At 53.6% G+C, this 17327-nt stretch overlaps 4 protein-coding genes across 4 annotated transcripts; 2 read left to right on the forward strand and 2 right to left on the reverse strand.

Annotated features, from left to right (window-relative positions):
• Positions 1 to 426: 426 nt before the first annotated feature.
• On the forward strand, positions 427 to 2226 carry GCG54_00015680 (Flap endonuclease 1; the record flags this gene model as incomplete). The annotated part of the gene is made up of 4 exons (XM_045415455.1): positions 427 to 440; positions 497 to 633; positions 685 to 2064; positions 2114 to 2226. 4 exons carry the CDS (start codon positions 427 to 429, stop codon positions 2224 to 2226), a joined length of 1644 nt encoding a protein of 547 aa, XP_045256092.1.
• Positions 2227 to 3313: 1087 nt separating this feature from the next.
• On the reverse strand, positions 3314 to 4876 carry GCG54_00015681 (uncharacterized protein; the record flags this gene model as incomplete). The annotated part of the gene is made up of 1 exon (XM_045415456.1): positions 3314 to 4876. One exon carries the CDS (start codon positions 4874 to 4876, stop codon positions 3314 to 3316), a length of 1563 nt encoding a protein of 520 aa, XP_045256093.1.
• A 2119-nt stretch (positions 4877 to 6995) lies between these two features.
• GCG54_00015682 (uncharacterized protein) lies at positions 6996 to 7889 on the reverse strand (the record flags this gene model as incomplete). The annotated part of the gene is made up of 1 exon (XM_045415457.1): positions 6996 to 7889. The coding sequence occupies one exon, from the start codon at positions 7887 to 7889 to the stop codon at positions 6996 to 6998; it is 894 nt and encodes a 297-aa protein (XP_045256094.1).
• A 4118-nt stretch (positions 7890 to 12007) lies between these two features.
• GCG54_00015683 (Serine/threonine-protein kinase PKH2) lies at positions 12008 to 17207 on the forward strand (the record flags this gene model as incomplete). Its single annotated transcript, XM_045415458.1, has 6 exons — positions 12008 to 14242; positions 14291 to 14394; positions 14451 to 14480; positions 15427 to 15922; positions 16011 to 16625; positions 16680 to 17207. 6 exons carry the CDS (start codon positions 12008 to 12010, stop codon positions 17205 to 17207), a joined length of 4008 nt encoding a protein of 1335 aa, XP_045256095.1.
• Positions 17208 to 17327: the final 120 nt, after the last annotated feature.

A 17327-nucleotide genomic window follows, 5' to 3' on the forward strand; every position in this document is an offset into this window, starting at 1 on the left:
CAATGTTAACCCAGCGGAGTGGCACTGTAGCCCGAGTAACGAACCTACCTTAGTTGCTCTCTATTTTGCAACAACCCACCTACTAGGTGGAAGACGTCAACGACTACAGTATATCCAGCTTTTCAGTGCGCTCTTGGTATGGCCACTTTCAATTTCGCAACACAGAGGAGGCATTGAATCATCATGCTGTGAAACAGCCTAGAACGAACGCTTCTTCTCCTAACCTTTGTTGATCTTCTTGAGACGTACCTTGAGTATCACGATACGGACATGTATTGAGTCCTCAACGGCATCAGATTGGTTTTTGGCATTCCGAATCTTTTGGGGACATGATTAGCAGCAATAAACAGTATCTTTGTTTACGAGCTGGCTGCATTCATTCAAGGCCCACAATCACCGATCAAAACATTCGACCAGCACATTACCATGGGTATCAAGGGGTGAGAGAACTCGTTTGTCATGTTTCTTCTGTACGTGGCTGACATCACTTCCTCAGCATCTACCGTGAGCTTGGCTCAGGTCAAAGAGTCTCTTTGGCCAAGCTGGCAACTGAGCACCTTGAGAGTTCGGGCCGGCCACTGCGCGTCGCTATTGATATTGCTATCTGGCAGTTTCAGACCCAGGCAGCACGAGGTACAGCTGTATCACAGTGTTTTTCTAGGTATCATGCTGATTGTCTACCAGGCGGCACCAACCCTGCGATCAGAACTCTGTTTTATCGCCTAGTACGACTCTTGGGTCTTGCGATACATCCCATCTTCGTATTTGATGGCCCTCACAAGCCTGCCTTCAAACGCAACAAGCGCTCGGGAAAAGGTGGTGGAGTGGCAACGGCCATGGCCAAGAGACTTATCCGACTATTCGGGTTTCCTGTACACGATGCACCCGGCGAGGCTGAGGCAGAGTGCGCCCTGTTACAACAACAAGGCATTGTCGACGCCGTGCTGAGCGAGGACGTCGACACCATTATGTTTGGATGTACAAGAACACTTCGCAACTGGTCTTCAGAGGGAATTCGCGGTTCCAAGACGCCAACCCACGTCAGCTTATACGATGTCGACGTGCTCCTATCTGCTGGCACCGGCCTGGACCGAGAGGGCATGGTTTTGGTCGCTCTGATGAGTGGTGGTGATTACATCCCAGAAGGTGTTCCGGGCTGTGGTGTCAAGCTGGCTTGTGAGGCTGCCAAGGCAGGGTTTGGCAAGTCTTTATGTCGACTCAAGATCGATGAGCCCGTGCAGTTTGAAGAGTGGAGGACCTTCTTGAAGCACCAGCTTCGGACAAATGAGTGTGGCTTCTTCCGGACGAAACACAAAGCACTGGCCATTCCCGACGAATTCCCAAGCCGACAAGTGCTGCGCCACTACACTCATCCAGTGGTATCGAATGCCGAGACTATCGCTCAGCTGAGGGCGAGAACCCACTGGAACCGCCAAATAGACGTTCAAGGTCTTCGATATTTCGTTGACGAGACGTTCGAATGGGCCAACAAAGCCGGCGCAGTGAAACTGACCAGAGTTCTCTCCCAGAGCCTGCTAGTGCACAAGCTATTGGATCGGCATCTCACTGAGCGCTGCGACGAGACAACAGACCAGATGGAACGGACCGAGGCGGCCCTTATCAAACGCATTTCGGGGCGCAGAAATCATCATAGCACCGACGGGATACTTGAGCTTAGGGTCTCGCATGTCCCAGCAGACATTGTCGGGCTGGATATGTCAAAGGAGATGGAAGACGAACCTGTTTCATTTGATCGACATGGGCTAGCACTCAATAGCGACGATGACTTTCACGGTGGTGCTGATGTCGAAATTGACACCACCAGTGAAAAGTCCAAAGCCAGGCCCGACTATGACCCTACTATCGCCGAATCCATCTGGCTGCCGGAATCCCTACTCAAACTCAGCGTTCCAATTACCGTGGAGGATTGGGAAGAGACGCAACGGGCCAAAGAAAAATCTCGTGCTACAACAAAGGTCAACAAAAATAGGACGAGTAAAGTCGCTGCCAAAGAAGCAGGTGGTCTCGACAAATGGATTCGAGTGACGAAAAGCGCGTCGACAAGTATGGCTACGGGGGACGGTAGATCGCTAGAGCCAATACCCAAAGGCAGCAACAACAACAACAACAACAACAACAACCATCCGGGACCACCCGCTGCGTTACCTCGAGCTTCTGCTCAAGCTCAAGTGGCAACAGCAGCATCGCTACGCTCAACCCCTGTGAGAAGTTCGACCAGTCGAAGTAAGCAATCCAGTTCCACCGGGAAAGCGACTGCCGCAGAACCGACCGGGCACAAGAACCCCTGGGCATACGGTGGCTCACAACAAATGCCTAGGATTACCAAGTTTCAGCCCTCGGAGCCAGTTCTTCTGTCGTCTAGCCCCCTGCACTCGTCGCTTGCGCCTACTTGTGCGCCGCTGACCAGCTCATCGGCTCCAGATATAGTCGATTTGTCCGGTTCCGACGATACTCTGACGTCTGAGCAGCCCAAAACGTCTGCTCGATCCGCAGTCCCCAAGATGCAAGTGCCTTACCAGAGTGAACGGATACGGGCAACGACTTCAGACCTTCCCCCCACTCTGCCCCAAAGCAAGAGATCCATGAAGCAGACCAGGATGGATTCCTTCATCACCAGCTCTCCCAGGCGACAGCAGGCGTCGAGGGGCATGTTTGCATCGCTCATTGATGATGAGAGGACTAGCCCAGAACTTAGCATAGGTGACAGGGAGACCAATGAGCCTTCGTTGGTTATCTGCAAAACTGCCAGCCCAGATGCATTGTCACAAACCACCCCAGATTCGAAAGCATGGCCCGTTGACGAAAGGCCAAGCGCGTCTCAATCTAAATCGATGCGTCGATACAAGACGGTGCCTCGTAAAAGTGCGGTCGGGTTCTTCAAAGAGGTTGACATAAGTGACGAGGAAAAAGAGGACAGGGCATGTGGTCTGGCGAAGCGCTCGGCAACGAAGTCATCGAGGCAACGTAGTGCATCTATCATAGATCTCACTGGAGACGACTAATAATACCTCACACTGAGGCATGCTGATCATTTTGCGATACATATACATATATTATGGAGAAGTCTAGTGGCACGTCTAGGAGGCGCCAATTTTATCTCGTCGCACGGGAGGTCGTCAATGGGTATCCAAGGTTAAATCCATCCATACTAATAAATCATTTCAGTAGTGTCGTATATCATCAGTCAGAGGACCGACTTAGGCCTCTTCGTCTTGTCTGCGAGCGCAGATGGGTATTTCATGTCGACGTCTCGAGCTGCTCTCCCTTTCCCCGTCCTCCTCCTTCTTCTGCCTCAGTACTCAACGTGCCATGGAAGATCATGATCCCCGACGGTGGTGCAGGTGAGGTAACCAATCCCATCAGCTGTTCTCCCACTGCTAATGTCCAACTCGAGGCCACTTCCCATCAAGGGTCGTACAATATCATGAGCCATCATCTTGAGTTCATCGATCCGCTTCTCAAAACGTCTGAGATTGTCGCGGCTGTACAGCTCAGGCGTCAATTTCAGGAACCGTTTGCACTCGTCATGACCAAGATAGGACGACGATGACGACCCAAGTGTTCGATACGTGCGACCAACATTTGCCAGGGGGGGGACCGAAGTTGGGAGGGCAAGTTGCTGGGGCTCGAACCCACGGCCATCCCGAGAGTCTTTGAATAGCGAAGGACTGGTATTGTCGGCCAGCCACTGCCGAAACAAACTGACGGCGAGCCAATCCAAGTACGACGTGCTAGGTGTAACGCGCTCACCCCTGGCTGTCAAGAGATTGAGTCTCAATAAGCGACCCTCGATACGGCTGACGATTTCCTCGAGCTCATCCACCTTATCTTCGATGATGTCGAGGACAATATCTGGAAGCGCAGCTCGCAAACTGCGTTCTCCTGCTGGCCATTGCCCAACTACGTGTATCATAGCCTCTTGAAAGATTACCTTGCTACGTGCGAGATAGCCCAAGCGGAGATAGGATATGGGATACTTGGCGATTTGCTTCCAAAGCCTTGACTGGAACTGCAGCAAGTGGTGGTCAACTCTGGGGCCGACTACGGCCAGCGCGTCGTACTGGTCCGCCAAAGTGAGGAGCGACTTGCACTGCACATAGGCGTCGGCGATGTTGATCCCGTCCAAAGCCGGGGGATAATTGTAAAAGATGCGAAAGAGGTTATCGTAGTCTCTGAGCAGGTCTTGATCAGCCTGAGACAGCGATTGGGCTGATTTCGAACCAGGGATCAAGCTCAGATTGGCCACGGAGCGAAAAAAGGGTTGCCCTTGACCGGAGGAGGACTGCGAATGGTCCGAGGTCCTGCTGCGTGTGGCGGGTAAAGGCTGGTGGCGATTCTGAGCGACACCACAGCCAAAGAGAGATTCAGGCCCAGACCCAGCAACGTCGGACCGATCCTCGTCCTTTTGCACCAACATTGGTATATCCCCATCGCCGGTCCCCGGATCCAGCTCGTAGCGCCATCGTTTTCGAACACCGGCTGGCGTAGTCAGGGCTCGATAGGTAGTGGTAGCAGAGGCAGAGTCGGAGCCGTCACTTATGCGACCGAGTTCGACTGAAGCGGCATCCGAAACGGGCTTGGACCACTCAAGACTTGTACTTGCCTCGAAGAAGCCGGAACATCGGGTGAGAGTGTGGCGATGCAGTAGATAGCGATTCTGGTGGCCGTCAACTTTGACTATGATCTCGACGTCGCCCGAGTTGCTGAATATAGGAAATTCATTTTGAGGAATGCTGGTAGAGACGCCGACATGTGACCTATTGTATCGTTTCGTGCGCGAGAGGGAGGGACGCGAAACGACCGAGGAAGGCCCTCGCAGGGTCAAGGACGTCGAAGAGTCGGGCTGCGAGACCATGAAGACGTCGCGAAACCGCAGCTGGATATTCGAGCGACGGAAGAGGACCTACGGCGGCCTGAACATGGAGGGGAGAATCGATTGCGAATTTGACCGCCGCTGTCGATGGACAGTCACGGAGGATCGAAGACGGCGCGGCGAAGGGTTGCGCAGGGGAGGATTCTGTGACAGGCTGTTGTCGTCGTTGTTGTTGTTGTTTTGTATGGGACCCAGAAGCCGGGGTGTCTGTCGGCCGCACGACCCTGAAGACTTTGGACCACTTTGGGATGTGGTGCAAAGGCAGCACTGATCAGCCACGCGATGGCACACAGGGGGAGCAGTCAAGGAAGTGGTTGATCAGAGGGCTAGTGACGGAGGCAGGCGAAAAAGTAGAAATATGGCAGGTAAGTTAAAGAAGGAGTAGGGGACGGGGCGGGGCGGACGAAAAATTGGAAGCCGCGATTATCAGCAGTAGTGACGCGAAAGCCTGCCGAATTGACAATGATGGTCAGTGTTATGAAAGATGAGAAGGAGAGACGACGCAATAATACGCTGAAGCAGATGTGAGGTTGTTTCGGATGGCAGTTGGAAGTTGAGGTAACAAGCAGAGATGAACCCAGAAGAACGTCGGATTCTCCCAGCCTCGACAACCCAAAATAAGACACAAGTGAGTTCTATAGATGGGATGGACTGGGCAGGGCACACCTGTTCGTAACGAATGGCAAAGACCCCGCGATGAGGAGAGAGCGCCGAGGCGTGGAGGCAGAAGAGAGCCTACCTAGAGTCGAGTCACCCACAGGCCAAGCAAAAACACCATATGGGCAATTAGAGCGCCTGGAACACGGAGCGCGCAGCGGGACTGGACGTACACATCAACAGCAAACGTGATGTGACCCTAGGTAGCCCAAGGTAGCAAGATAGGCACGACGAACACGCATGCATCAGCCATAACTTGTAAGACACTCCCGGGCCACCCCTCCAACGTCACGAAATCCGTTGCCATGCTTGGATCAAAGGATGCCTTGGTGAACCGACGCTGCAAGAGCACGAAGCGTCAGCAAGAGATTGAATGGCCATCACGGTGCTACTGGTTGGTGATGTATGTATCTCTAGCTTGTCACCTCTGGCTTCAAGGCAACATGCAGGGGCCGTTGACATACCTAGGTAGGTACTTTGGCAAGGCGTACTCCGCCAAAAGCACCTTACCTCCAGTACATGGTGTCCGCTCACGCTCTGCTATCCGTTCCATGTTTCGTTGCAACTTTCCGGCGGCTGAGATGGGACGGTCCTGGTTGATTACTTACATAATACACTATGGGTCACGAAATCCGCGCCCACGTCGCCTACTTTAGTGTACCTAGGTATCGTACTGTGTACCTAAAGGATCCCACCCTGCCGGAGAACAGTAAGGCGGATGACCTGGATGGTGCCGCTCCGACCAACCTTCGGACGAGGGGCCTTATTCGTGCATTGCCTGTACTCACCGCCTTCCTTAGCAATCAATGGTGCTCAATCCTGAGGGTGTGTTACCCGGGGCGTTAGTCCACATTACTCGCTCCGAGACAATCTTAGGCAAATGCCCATTCAGTACCCCAGATTGGCCGTACCTCCTTACGATACGACAAACAAGTCTGAACTCAAACTCCACGCCACAAGCGTCGAGGGCACTCCGACGTTGGTGTCGTGTACGTCGTGTACGTCGCGCACGTCAACCACCTCTCAGCTGGACGGGCATCACCATCGCCATCAGGTCAAAACGCTGCACACGTCAATCAGATTTGTAGTCGAGTGTGTCAAGAAAAAAAATTCAATTGCGACCGGGGTTGGCCACGGATTCTTAGCCCGCCGATGAGCAAGGTCAAGTGCAACTAAAAACCCAATCAGACTGATACGCAAGAACCAGTCTTTCTATATTGCTAAAATGAAACGCCTGGACTCAGTTCCTTCTCTACTGTACGGAGCAAGAGAGTCTTGACGGATGCGTGCAAGCGCCCTACCACCGAACCCAATCCCATCAAGCAAGCCCATACGCAAGAATAATGATGATGCGCGCCTCCCTCTCCCCAAAGCCTGCCATTTTCGAGTTGTGATCCCAATAAACAAACAATTGAACCGCGCTGTACTGCACAGTGATTGCGCTTTAGCACATCTCCATTTGGATGTCTGCCTCTGCTGCAAGCGTGGTGGAGGGCGATTCGCTAGCTGGGGACTCAGTCGCCGCGAGAGTCTCTGGGCCGTCGAATGCGGGAGGTGAGCACTTCAAGTTTCTTAGTGCACCCTCGGCGTCTGCACTGACAAATCGACCTTGTCGAAGATCCTCGGAAAAGAGAAAAAAGCCCTCAGCGGCTTCCACTAGATATGATTGTAGCCCTTTGCTTTCGAGTCGAATGACAGCCGACGAGACTGGGTAATGGTTTTCAATGTAACGGGCCCATCCGCGAGCAGCAGCCTGGATGTGCTGATCTTCGCTGATGCGTCTCCAGCCAACGCCGAGATGCAAGGTAAAGTGATCGACTATGGGCTGAGCAGCTTGTTGCAGGGGAAGAGATTCTGCTGTTGACGCAGGAACTGGTTGACTGGCCGCGCCGAAACCAAGCACGTTGCTCTGCGTGAGTCGTTGAGATTTGTTGCTGCGGAGAGAAGGGCGCTGCTGTTGTTCGTGCAGACGCGTGATGGCTTCCCTGGCCTTACGAGCCTCGTCTTCCGCCGCCTTCTCTTCGACCCAAGTGCCTGACTGACTGCTTGCGTCGGCGACGTAGCTACCCTTCTTAATGAGCACCATGCCTGGGCCGTACTCCCACTCATCCTCAGCCTCTTGGTGTTCGGCATGAGGCTCGGGCTCGTCTGTGATAAGGTTGGGGGCGGCCTCATCGCGCGAGCGTTTGCGACCTGCGACCTTGAGGTTTCCGGAGGGTACCGCTGTCGGGGGAGTGCAGCGTTGTAAGGCGACAGGTTGATCGAAAGAGGCTGCTGGGGAAGCGTAAGACTCCATGGTGAAGCTGGCTTGATGGGCGGGCTGCGGTGGTAGGGCCATGACTGGCGAGGCAGTTGAGAAGGATCGGCCGAAAGATGACATTGCTAAGTTGTTAGACCTGTGGAAGGTAAGTTCAATTGTCTGTTTTAGATAGCTCTTCTACGCATCAAGACAGGTTAGTAGTTGCAAGATGACACCCCGAACTGGGTTGCAGCTGGCGGCGATAGCGGATGGGCGTGAATGATATGGTGCTGGCTCGCTATGGTGCAGGGCCACAAGGTACTTGGCAGATGGTCGAAGTAGTCCGAGGCGAGAGAAGACTGAGATGAGACAGGATCGTTCGAGATCGGGGCGATCAGTAGCAGCTCGCAATGGTAGGTTGGTGTTCAGAGGTGGTTTGAAAGACGGCAGCAACCTGAAGGTGATAGTGTAAGGCAGAATAGAATGGCCGATTGGTGATGGGCTCAATGATGGTAGCAGCTAAAGCAGGGTTGACGAAGCTAGCGTATGGAGTACATCAATGAGAAGAGAGGGAAGAACTTAGGTTGCAAGAGCGAGGCTGTCAGAAAGAGACGATGGGAGACGAGACGAGACGAGACACCAGATGGATGGATGGACTGGCAGTGGCTGGGAAAGGGGGGAAAGGTAAAGGTAGAGGTAGAGCGGAGGGTGCAGGGAGGCAGGTGTAGACAGAGCTATCCTTTTGTATTTTGCAGTATGGCCAGGCCAATTGACACACGGAAGGAAAACGCGAGGACAGGACAAGACGAACAGAGACTGAACAGGGCCGGCGAAAAAAAGGTTGGAGTGCGGTAGACAAGGGAACGTCGCCTTGAGAGTCTTTACACCCCAGCTCCCCGTCGCGAGTCGCATTGTCGCAGCTCGCGCTGGCGCTGGCGCAGCCGCTGAGGAGAGACATGGAGAAGAGAGTCCACGCTCTTGTGGAAAGGCGAGCCACTGCAGAGTAGGGCAGGTACGTATCGTTTGCCACGACTTAGGGTCGCAGGGATCTCGGTTGCGGACCGCTGCTCTTGGCAGCAGAAACCATCTCCGGGACCCCATGTGAACTTTTCCCCGGCGGATGAGTACCTTGCGTCTCACCAGGACTCTTGTCATACTGCGGTATCGAGACCTTCATCCGATGTTCTCTCTCTTTCCCTATGCTAGCGCCTGTCAGCGTCTTACCGTACGATATCTGGGTTGTCCTTGAAGATAGGTACATATCCGCCGCGAATGAGCTTCCACCTTGTAGTCCACTGAATGTGTACGTACTACGTATGTACCGCAGTGCTCCATAGTATGCACTTGTGGCCTCTTGCTGCTGCTCCTTATGTTGCGCTCGGGTCCCAATGCTGATTTCTGCCTTTGGGCCTTTGCCAAATCGGGCAGGCTGGCGACCGCAGTTGCTACAGCTGCAGTCGTCGTGTCGTGCCTTGTCCAGTACAGATACTGGCGGCCATTTGCTGGCCGGTGACCTAGATGACCGGGGAATGAACTGCATTACGCCCAAACACTCGCATGCAAAACCCACACCAGCAGACCAAGCAACCCGGTCGCGAATAGCTAGTCAGATCATACGAGCAAATCGGCATTCTGGTATCTGTCGCGGTGCAGACGATGAAGAAGCGGGCTTGCTGACTGTAGGGCGGATGACGTCTGGATAACAGTTGCGCAATCATCTACCGCGGTACCCGTACATGAATGCATATCTTATGTATATACATACCTAGGTCCTCGGTACTATCGAGGCAAAGCCCACGCAGTGTAATGAGTCTTCTTCCTCTTGCCTTGTGCCTCAGGCATCAGTTGCCAGTCGCACAATGATTTCAACCATCACGTGACCCTCATCACTGGACGGCCGGGCGTCCGGAAAGCGGGAGACTCCCCGTGCCGTCAGAGTCGCCTGGTTGTCGCTCAGGCTACCAACAATCTGTCCGTTGCCTCACAGCCACACTACTAACGGCTCTTGAGCCAGACCTGTTGGAGAATTAGAGTACTGGAATCGCCCTTTCACAATGTACACACTCTTCTAGCAAATCGACGCATTCACTCTCGTCGACTACTTCTATATTAATGAGCCTGGTAGACTGGCTCGGCAGTCCTCTTCTGTCAGGGTCACCGCGTGGGACTACCCATTCGTCGCCTTCGAATATTTTACAAACCGTAGTCGAGCATGACATGGGCATGTGCAAACGCCCGCTAAGCCAGAGACAGGTCAGTACGTCTATTAATTCATCCTCTGCGTTGTCCTGCCCAGTGCCGGCGCGTCGCGGCATCATACGGTGCCAGCTCCCCAGGGTTCTCCCTACCGCCGTAAAGCCTAACAAGTCCTGGAATGCCCGTGTCGAAAGGACTGGCCGCCCTCACACGACGTCGATGGCGACCCTGCGCGGTAGTAGTTGGCCCCTGGAACAATTATCTTCCGCTTGGTGCCGTATGTGATTCATGCAGCCGACTCTGGTGCCGGGCTTCCGGAAGGTGACCTGCAGTCTGGGACTGGATCATTGTAGTGACCGAATCATCATATACAATGAGTCTGGGGCTTCCACCAACGTCTCTCTGTCCCCCTAAGCCCATGCGCATTGTGACTGGAGATGGATGTGAAGCGTAGACATGACTTGGCTCCCTAGGGCCGACCCCGCGCAAGGCCGCAGGTTGCGGTTGCTGCTAATAGTGTCAGCCTCACTTGGAAGTCGAGCATTACGATAGTGATCAGACACTGATGGACTGTACAAGAGATGAAGAAGCTTGCCCCATTGAAGGAAATGGCACAGGCGGTCGAGGCATCGTGTTCAACGAATTCGACGGCCTGTCGCAAGCACTTGCCATGTTGGAATGCCAACCGCTGCGAGGGCCGCTCTCGACGCCATCAGTCCTTGACAGAGGATCAAAGCTTTGGCCGCTTGCGCCGTCTATATCGTCGCTACCGTCTTGTACCGGAATTTCTGGCGAAGCTGTTGCAGTCGGAATCGATGAATATAACAATCTAGGTAAGTCCATGCAGGTAGAGTACGGGGTTGGATATTGAGGTTGCCGTAGTGGCACAGAAAGAGCTCCTAGATCATGCCTTGCTAGAGGATGAAGCTGCTGCTGGGATTTCGATCGCCGGTGCAGATCGTTCACCTCGCACAGAGTCAGGCGGATGACAGATGGTTCGAGGCGTAACATTTCGGCGTAGGTGATGGCGAAATGGTGTGCTTGTTTTGTACACATTTGAGCGGTCAACCCTGGAAAGAAAGTGTTGCACATGAGTGCTGTGTCTCGGGCGAGAAGGCTCATACTGCTCGTGAAGAAAGCACGAGGCTCTCTGTTGCGGGCAGATTGCACGTATTCACTGCGCTTTCCCTTACGCACTGCTGCTCGATTTCTTAGCTTCGCCCGCGTTGGATGACGCAAGGCACCGAATTCCTTTTTTCTTGTTCGTTGCTGGTTGTCATCTTACGAACTAGAAGTTTGTCATTTTGGTGGCATCACGACCTGGCCCTGAATGGCTGGGATTGAAATGAAGTGCTGTATCTGTGTGCTGGGCGAAGTGCTCATAGCTTCTTCCACATTGCCCTGCCTGCTTTGCCTGCACTCATTTGGGGACATTCTCCCAGCAACCCAGGTCACTTCCGATGGGGCAGGTTAGGTGCCTGGTGGGTAGGTAGTTTTGCACCACGCGCAGTCGTCTAAGGTGAGGCGCCTTTAGGTAAGGTACCTTCCCTACCTTACCTAACTTAAGGCAATAGAAGGTCAGGTGCCCATGGGAGGAGGTGCCAGTCCTTACCTTACCTGGCGAACCACTTAAACGTACCTCAGGCATAAGGTAGTACCTACCTGCCTTCCTGGCGGCGTTGTTACCACCTACCCACCAGCAGAATACCTACATACCTAATTGTCTGACACGACCGACCGACCAACCGACCGCAGAGCAGACCCGAATCAGATGTGGTCGATTGCCCTCCCGACCAACGACTAACGACCGCTTCTCTCCTATCCCGTTTGATCGTGCCGCGCCGCGTACCTACCAAATCTGACTTCACCTCGCCCATTGCACGAGGAATCGGCGGAGCCAGTCGTTACTCCTGCTTTCTCCTTCATCCTTTCTCTACCTATACTGCCTCCGCCCATCCTCTCCTTTCCCATTCCTGACTCCCTCCCTTCCCCCCATCTGCCCACAGACACATACACGAACCATGAATGGGGACCTCAGTCTGTCGAGGGCCCTCGGAGGATTACGAATAGCTAATCCAGACGATTCGTCTCCAAACAACCTGTCGGATGGAGGCGCCCTGTCTCCGACCGAGGACCAACCCGATGCTCATTTAGCACCCTCCACTGCCCGGCATGGCACGCAACAAGAACCCATCGCCTCGCATGCTTCGACCCCGATCTCAGATAGTCTTCTATTACCCGTGTCCCACATCCAGCCTCCCGAACAACTCGGCGCTGCCCCGGATGCTATGCCCGCACACGCCGAATCGCACCGAACGAGCCCTAGCGCTGCCATGCGAGCTGAAGTCTACCGTCAACCTATATCGTCATACCCAGACCCCGAGCAAGCCCAAGGTAGCCAGGCCTCGGCACCCCCCACTGGCCGTCCAATCTCTGGCATGTACGCCCATCCACCCACCGCGTCTGAGGATGGACGCTTGTTGCAGCACCAAACTGCGTCACAGAACGAACGAGCACGATCTTCCGTGTATGGCCTTCTAGCGAGACAGGATTCTGGTAATGGCCCTGGCTACCCATCATCAATACCTACAAGAGAGCCAAGCCACAGGTCTGCAAACCCTCGCCAATCTCAACTGCCTCCTGGTTCTGGACCACTGCCGCCGAGGAGGAGCTCCAAAGGCATGGGGGGTGGATACGTCTCAGCAACTACAGCTTCTCAGCCTCCACGAGACCCGTACGGCCCCGACATGCCACTCCCTACCAGCAGCGAGGAATGGAAAGACCGCGGCGCTGCCGTTGGCGTCAGGAGAGAGACGGACGCGAATGGGAAGACAGTCATTCGACACGTCAAAAAAGGAGTTAGGGACTTCAGTTTTGGTCGAGTGCTCGGCGAAGGCTCGTACAGTACGGTCTATTTAGCCACTGATCGACAGACGCTCAAAGAGTATGCCATCAAAGTTCTTGAAAAGAAGCACATCATCAAGGAAAAGAAGATCAAGTATGTCAACATCGAGAAGAACACCCTGAACCGCCTCACGGAACACCCAGGCATTGTGCGCCTTTACTACACATTTCAAGACGAAGCATCACTGTACTATGTCCTGGATCTCTGCAACGGTGGCGAGCTCCTCGGTGTTCTCAAAAAAACGGGCACATTCGATGTGGAGTGCACACGTTTTTACGGTGCGCAGATACTGGATGCAATTGACTACATGCACTCAAGAGGGGTTATTCACCGAGACTTGAAGCCCGAAAACGTTCTCTTGGATGACCACATGCATGTCAAGATCACCGATTTTGGGACAGCCAAGCTGCTAAAGGATCCCAGAGAGTCACAGATCGCAGGTGAGGGAGCAAGGGGTCTTCCTGAAAGTAGCCGTGGCGACATCGAGGATGATGGCCGGGCAGCATCGTTCGTAGGAACCGCCGAGTATGTGAGCCCTGAACTTTTGACGAGCAAAAATGCTTGCAAGGCGAGCGATCTCTGGGCTTTCGGATGCATAGTATACCAGCTACTGGCCGGCAGGCCGCCGTTCAAGGCGGGCACGGAGTACCTCACTTTCCAGAAGATTGTTAATCTCGAGTACGATTTCCCCAGCGGATTTCCCCCAGCAGCACGAGACTTGGTGGAAAGGTGCTTGGTGCTTGACCCAGCCCGGCGTCTTACCGTGGAGCATATCAAGAACCACGAATTCTTTGACGGGCAACAGTTCGGCAAGGGACTGTGGAGAACCAAAGCTCCGCGACTGCGACCTTATAACCCCGCGCCACAGGAACCGACTTTGATTCAGCTTAATAGTGCGGCCGGCAGTCCGAATCCTGTTGCCCCTCCTAGAACATCACAGCCGCCGGCTCAAAGCTCTGCTGCGAATGGTGGCTCTCGTCCAGCCAGGATTATAACCGAGCTACCTCCCCCAACTCAGCTAGATATCGAATGGTCGCCTGTCTTGACACGGAACAATGAGAGAATTCTCAAGTTGGGCGATTTGATGGTCGTGTCAACTCCACTGCCCAACGGGGGCCATGGCAAAGGAGGTGAGCATGAAGGGCATAAGAAGCTGTCGAGGTTTTTTGGCGGCAGCACAACAAAGAAGAGACAAAGATTGGTCATGGTCACATCAAGTGGTCGAATACTGCTGGCTCCGGCTGGCGGAGACGAGAAGCGTGCAAAGCAGGAGATATCGCTTTTGTCGCCCGAAAGCTCATGGAGAACCCAACTTGACGTCAAGGGGCAAAGAGTTTGGTGCGTCGATGCAGTAAGTATTCTGGGCAAAAAGTATCGCCGCTCATCTAAATTTCGACAGGGCGGCGTCCATTACACATTTGAGGAGCCGAAGGGCAGCTCCAGCTCCCCCGACAATGGTTCTACAGCCGAGGACTGGATCGAGTCATTGGAAAGAGCCAGGGAGTTGGCGGTTTCTCAAAACCTTGTTGGTAGCTATGCTGGTGACAATGGTTTTGCAGACATGTCTTCAGCAGTGTCGAGTCCAGCAAGTACGCTGGGTGGACGAGGAGCATACCCCGATAGCTTCAGCGTCAGCGACCGGTCCGGCCGAAACCATCTGAGCAAAAGTCAAGCGAGCTTGGAAGACTCTTCTTCGACCAAACGAAACCGATTCAGCAAGCGGCAATCTAAAAATGGGCTAGGGGCACAATTTTGATGCCCGAGGATATGATTAGGGCCTTCACAGGAGGGAGATGTGGTGCCCTTAACGAGGCATGCAGAGGAGGCCCAGGACTTCTTAATGATGAAAGTGGGATTGGAAGTAAGCATTCAGCAGCGTGGCGTCCCGTCGGCAATGCACTCTTCGACGACTTGGCCTATTATATATGGGTTTTTGCAATTTCCTTCGCGGGCGGAAGCATTCATGAACAAGGGAGGTTGTCTTCTTATAGGGAGTTTAGGAGGTTTTCATAGGAATCATTGAGCAAGGCCAAACCAAGCCCTGAGGGACAGCGAGTCCATATGATGTATGCTTTCGATCCTGATCACGTTTTCAAGGCATTCTAGTAAATCTAGAAGATCAATGTGTCTCTGAACCTCTTTTGGATCTTTGACATACGTTGTGGAAAAGAGTGGGATATCTTTTCACATGTCCTGCGATGCTAATTAAGGTCATTGAAGATTCTACCGGTAGTCTGCTCCCATTCCTGCGAATCAAATGCGCCGAACCCTTAGGGTGGATCTGTCCCATGGCCCATTTTAATGGACCAATCATCAGAGGTGGCACTTTCATCCTGCGCCTGTTGCCGCTCCAGTGTCAGCCATTCGCCTTTGCACACGCGCCCTGAAGCGACAAACGACGCGACCTCTTACCCAGCTTGGCACATCGCCACGGTCATCATTTCTGAATCCAATAACTCGGGTTTCGTATTGGGGTTTTCCCCCGTATTCTTAACCTCCTTGCGCGCGTCGAAAATCTTCACTGTCGATATGCAGCCTCAATACCGTCAGTATGCTGCCCATGCTGGCGCACCGCAAGTTCCCCAGCGGGCTCCACATACCGCCCCAAATCAACGGAGAGGCGGCATCGGTATGCCCGTCCCTTCCTTTAATTCCTTCTGTCGAGAAGGACTTCCACCTGCCTCACGTCCCCATCGTGCCCTTCTTTTCTCCGCGTTGCATCAGGCTCCAGTTGGCTGACACGCATTCTCAAGGACCCATCATGCCTCCAGGACATCACCAGCAAGCAGCCATCAACCAGGCGACTATAGCGCAACACCACCCCCCGGGTCAGGCCCTTACGAGCGAGCTAGCAAAGCGTCGCAGTCGAAAGCCTACCGATAAAACGTTGCCAGACGGCGTCGAGGACTGCATCACAGATTCTGAGGTCGCCCAGAGATACAAGGAATTGCGCGACTTCGAGCGCCGCCTCGATGCAACTATGACACGCAAACGCCTTGACATCGTCGAGGCTGTTGGTCGCAACGCAAAGGTCAGTCGTCTTGCACAATGATTTCTTTGATGTCTACACCCGCGAATTTTATTGCCCATACCCTTTGCTAAATTTGGGCGATCCCTAGCGGTATAAAACCCTGCGCGTCTGGATTAGCAACACCGTCGAAGATCAGGCATGGCAAGGCAGCGGACTTAGCGTCGACAGCTTCGATTTCACACCAAGTGCTGAGCCTTCCTATCGCGTCAAGATTGAAGCTCGTTTGCTTGACGATGACCAGGACGAATCTGTTGAGGATGTTGCCCAGAACGAAGACCGAATGGACGAGGATGGCGCCCCCAGCTCAAGACGTCAAAGCTCAGCCCCGTCGCCGCAGAAGTGTCGATTTTCGCGCTTCTTTAAGGCTCTCAACGTTGATTTCGATCGAAGCCGCTCACGGGCGGCATCCGATCAGACTGTTGAATGGAAGAGGCACTCTGCACAGAATGCTACGAATGTCTCAGACTTCGACGAGTTTACCTTCAAAAGGAGTGGGGACGAGAACATGAATATCACTGTCAACTTGCATCGCTTGGAGGACCCAGAACGATACCTTCTAAGTCCCGACCTGGCTGAAGTTGTGGATATGACCGAGGCGTCCAGACAAGAGGCTGTTCTAGCCGTGTGGGAGTATATCAAGATGATGGGCTTGCAAGAAGACGAGGAGAAACGTAACTTTCGTTGCGATGACCTCCTAAGAAAGGTAGCACAGTTGATTCGTCTAATATCTTCTCCCTCCGCTGACTTATTCGTCCAGATTATCAATGGCAATGACGTGGGCATGATTCCAAACTTGAACGACTACATCCAGCCTCACCTGCGACCTCTTCCCCCAATTAGTCTACCGTACACGGTTCGAGTGGATGAGACGTTCCATCAGGATCCTCAGCCCACGGTTTACGACGTACGGGTTGCTGTCGAGGAAACCCTTCGATCCAAGCTGGTGCCTTTTGTGGCCAACCCAGCCTATGCTAGTGCTCTGAAGAACGTGGCTACTTTGGATGAGCAGTTGGCGACACTGGTCTCGGCGATTGCCAGTTCGAAGGCGAAACACTCGTTTTTCACATCTATGAGCCAAGATCCGGCAAACTTTGTGAGAAACTGGATCAGCTCCCAGAAACGAGATTTGGAGGTCATCATGGGGGAGGCGACAAGAGGAGGCGGAGAAGATGCAACCGGCGACGACTGGCGGCGGGGCGGAAAGGAAAGTGTATGGGCCTCCTCGAACGCGCGAGAGAGTGTCAGTGTGATGCTGGCGAAGCAGCCGACTCAGGCCTCTCGCTGATGCTCCCGAACATTGCGCCGCGTGGGTACCCATGAGTTCAAGGTGACGAGTGATTGTCTGTGTTGCGTTTTTTTATTTTATTTGACTAGTAGGCATGGAATGGGGGAAAGAGGCGTCTTA

Source organism: Colletotrichum gloeosporioides (assembly GCF_011800055.1).
Source record: "Colletotrichum gloeosporioides strain Lc1 chromosome Unknown consensus_122, whole genome shotgun sequence".
NCBI lineage: Eukaryota > Fungi > Ascomycota > Sordariomycetes > Glomerellales > Glomerellaceae > Colletotrichum > Colletotrichum gloeosporioides.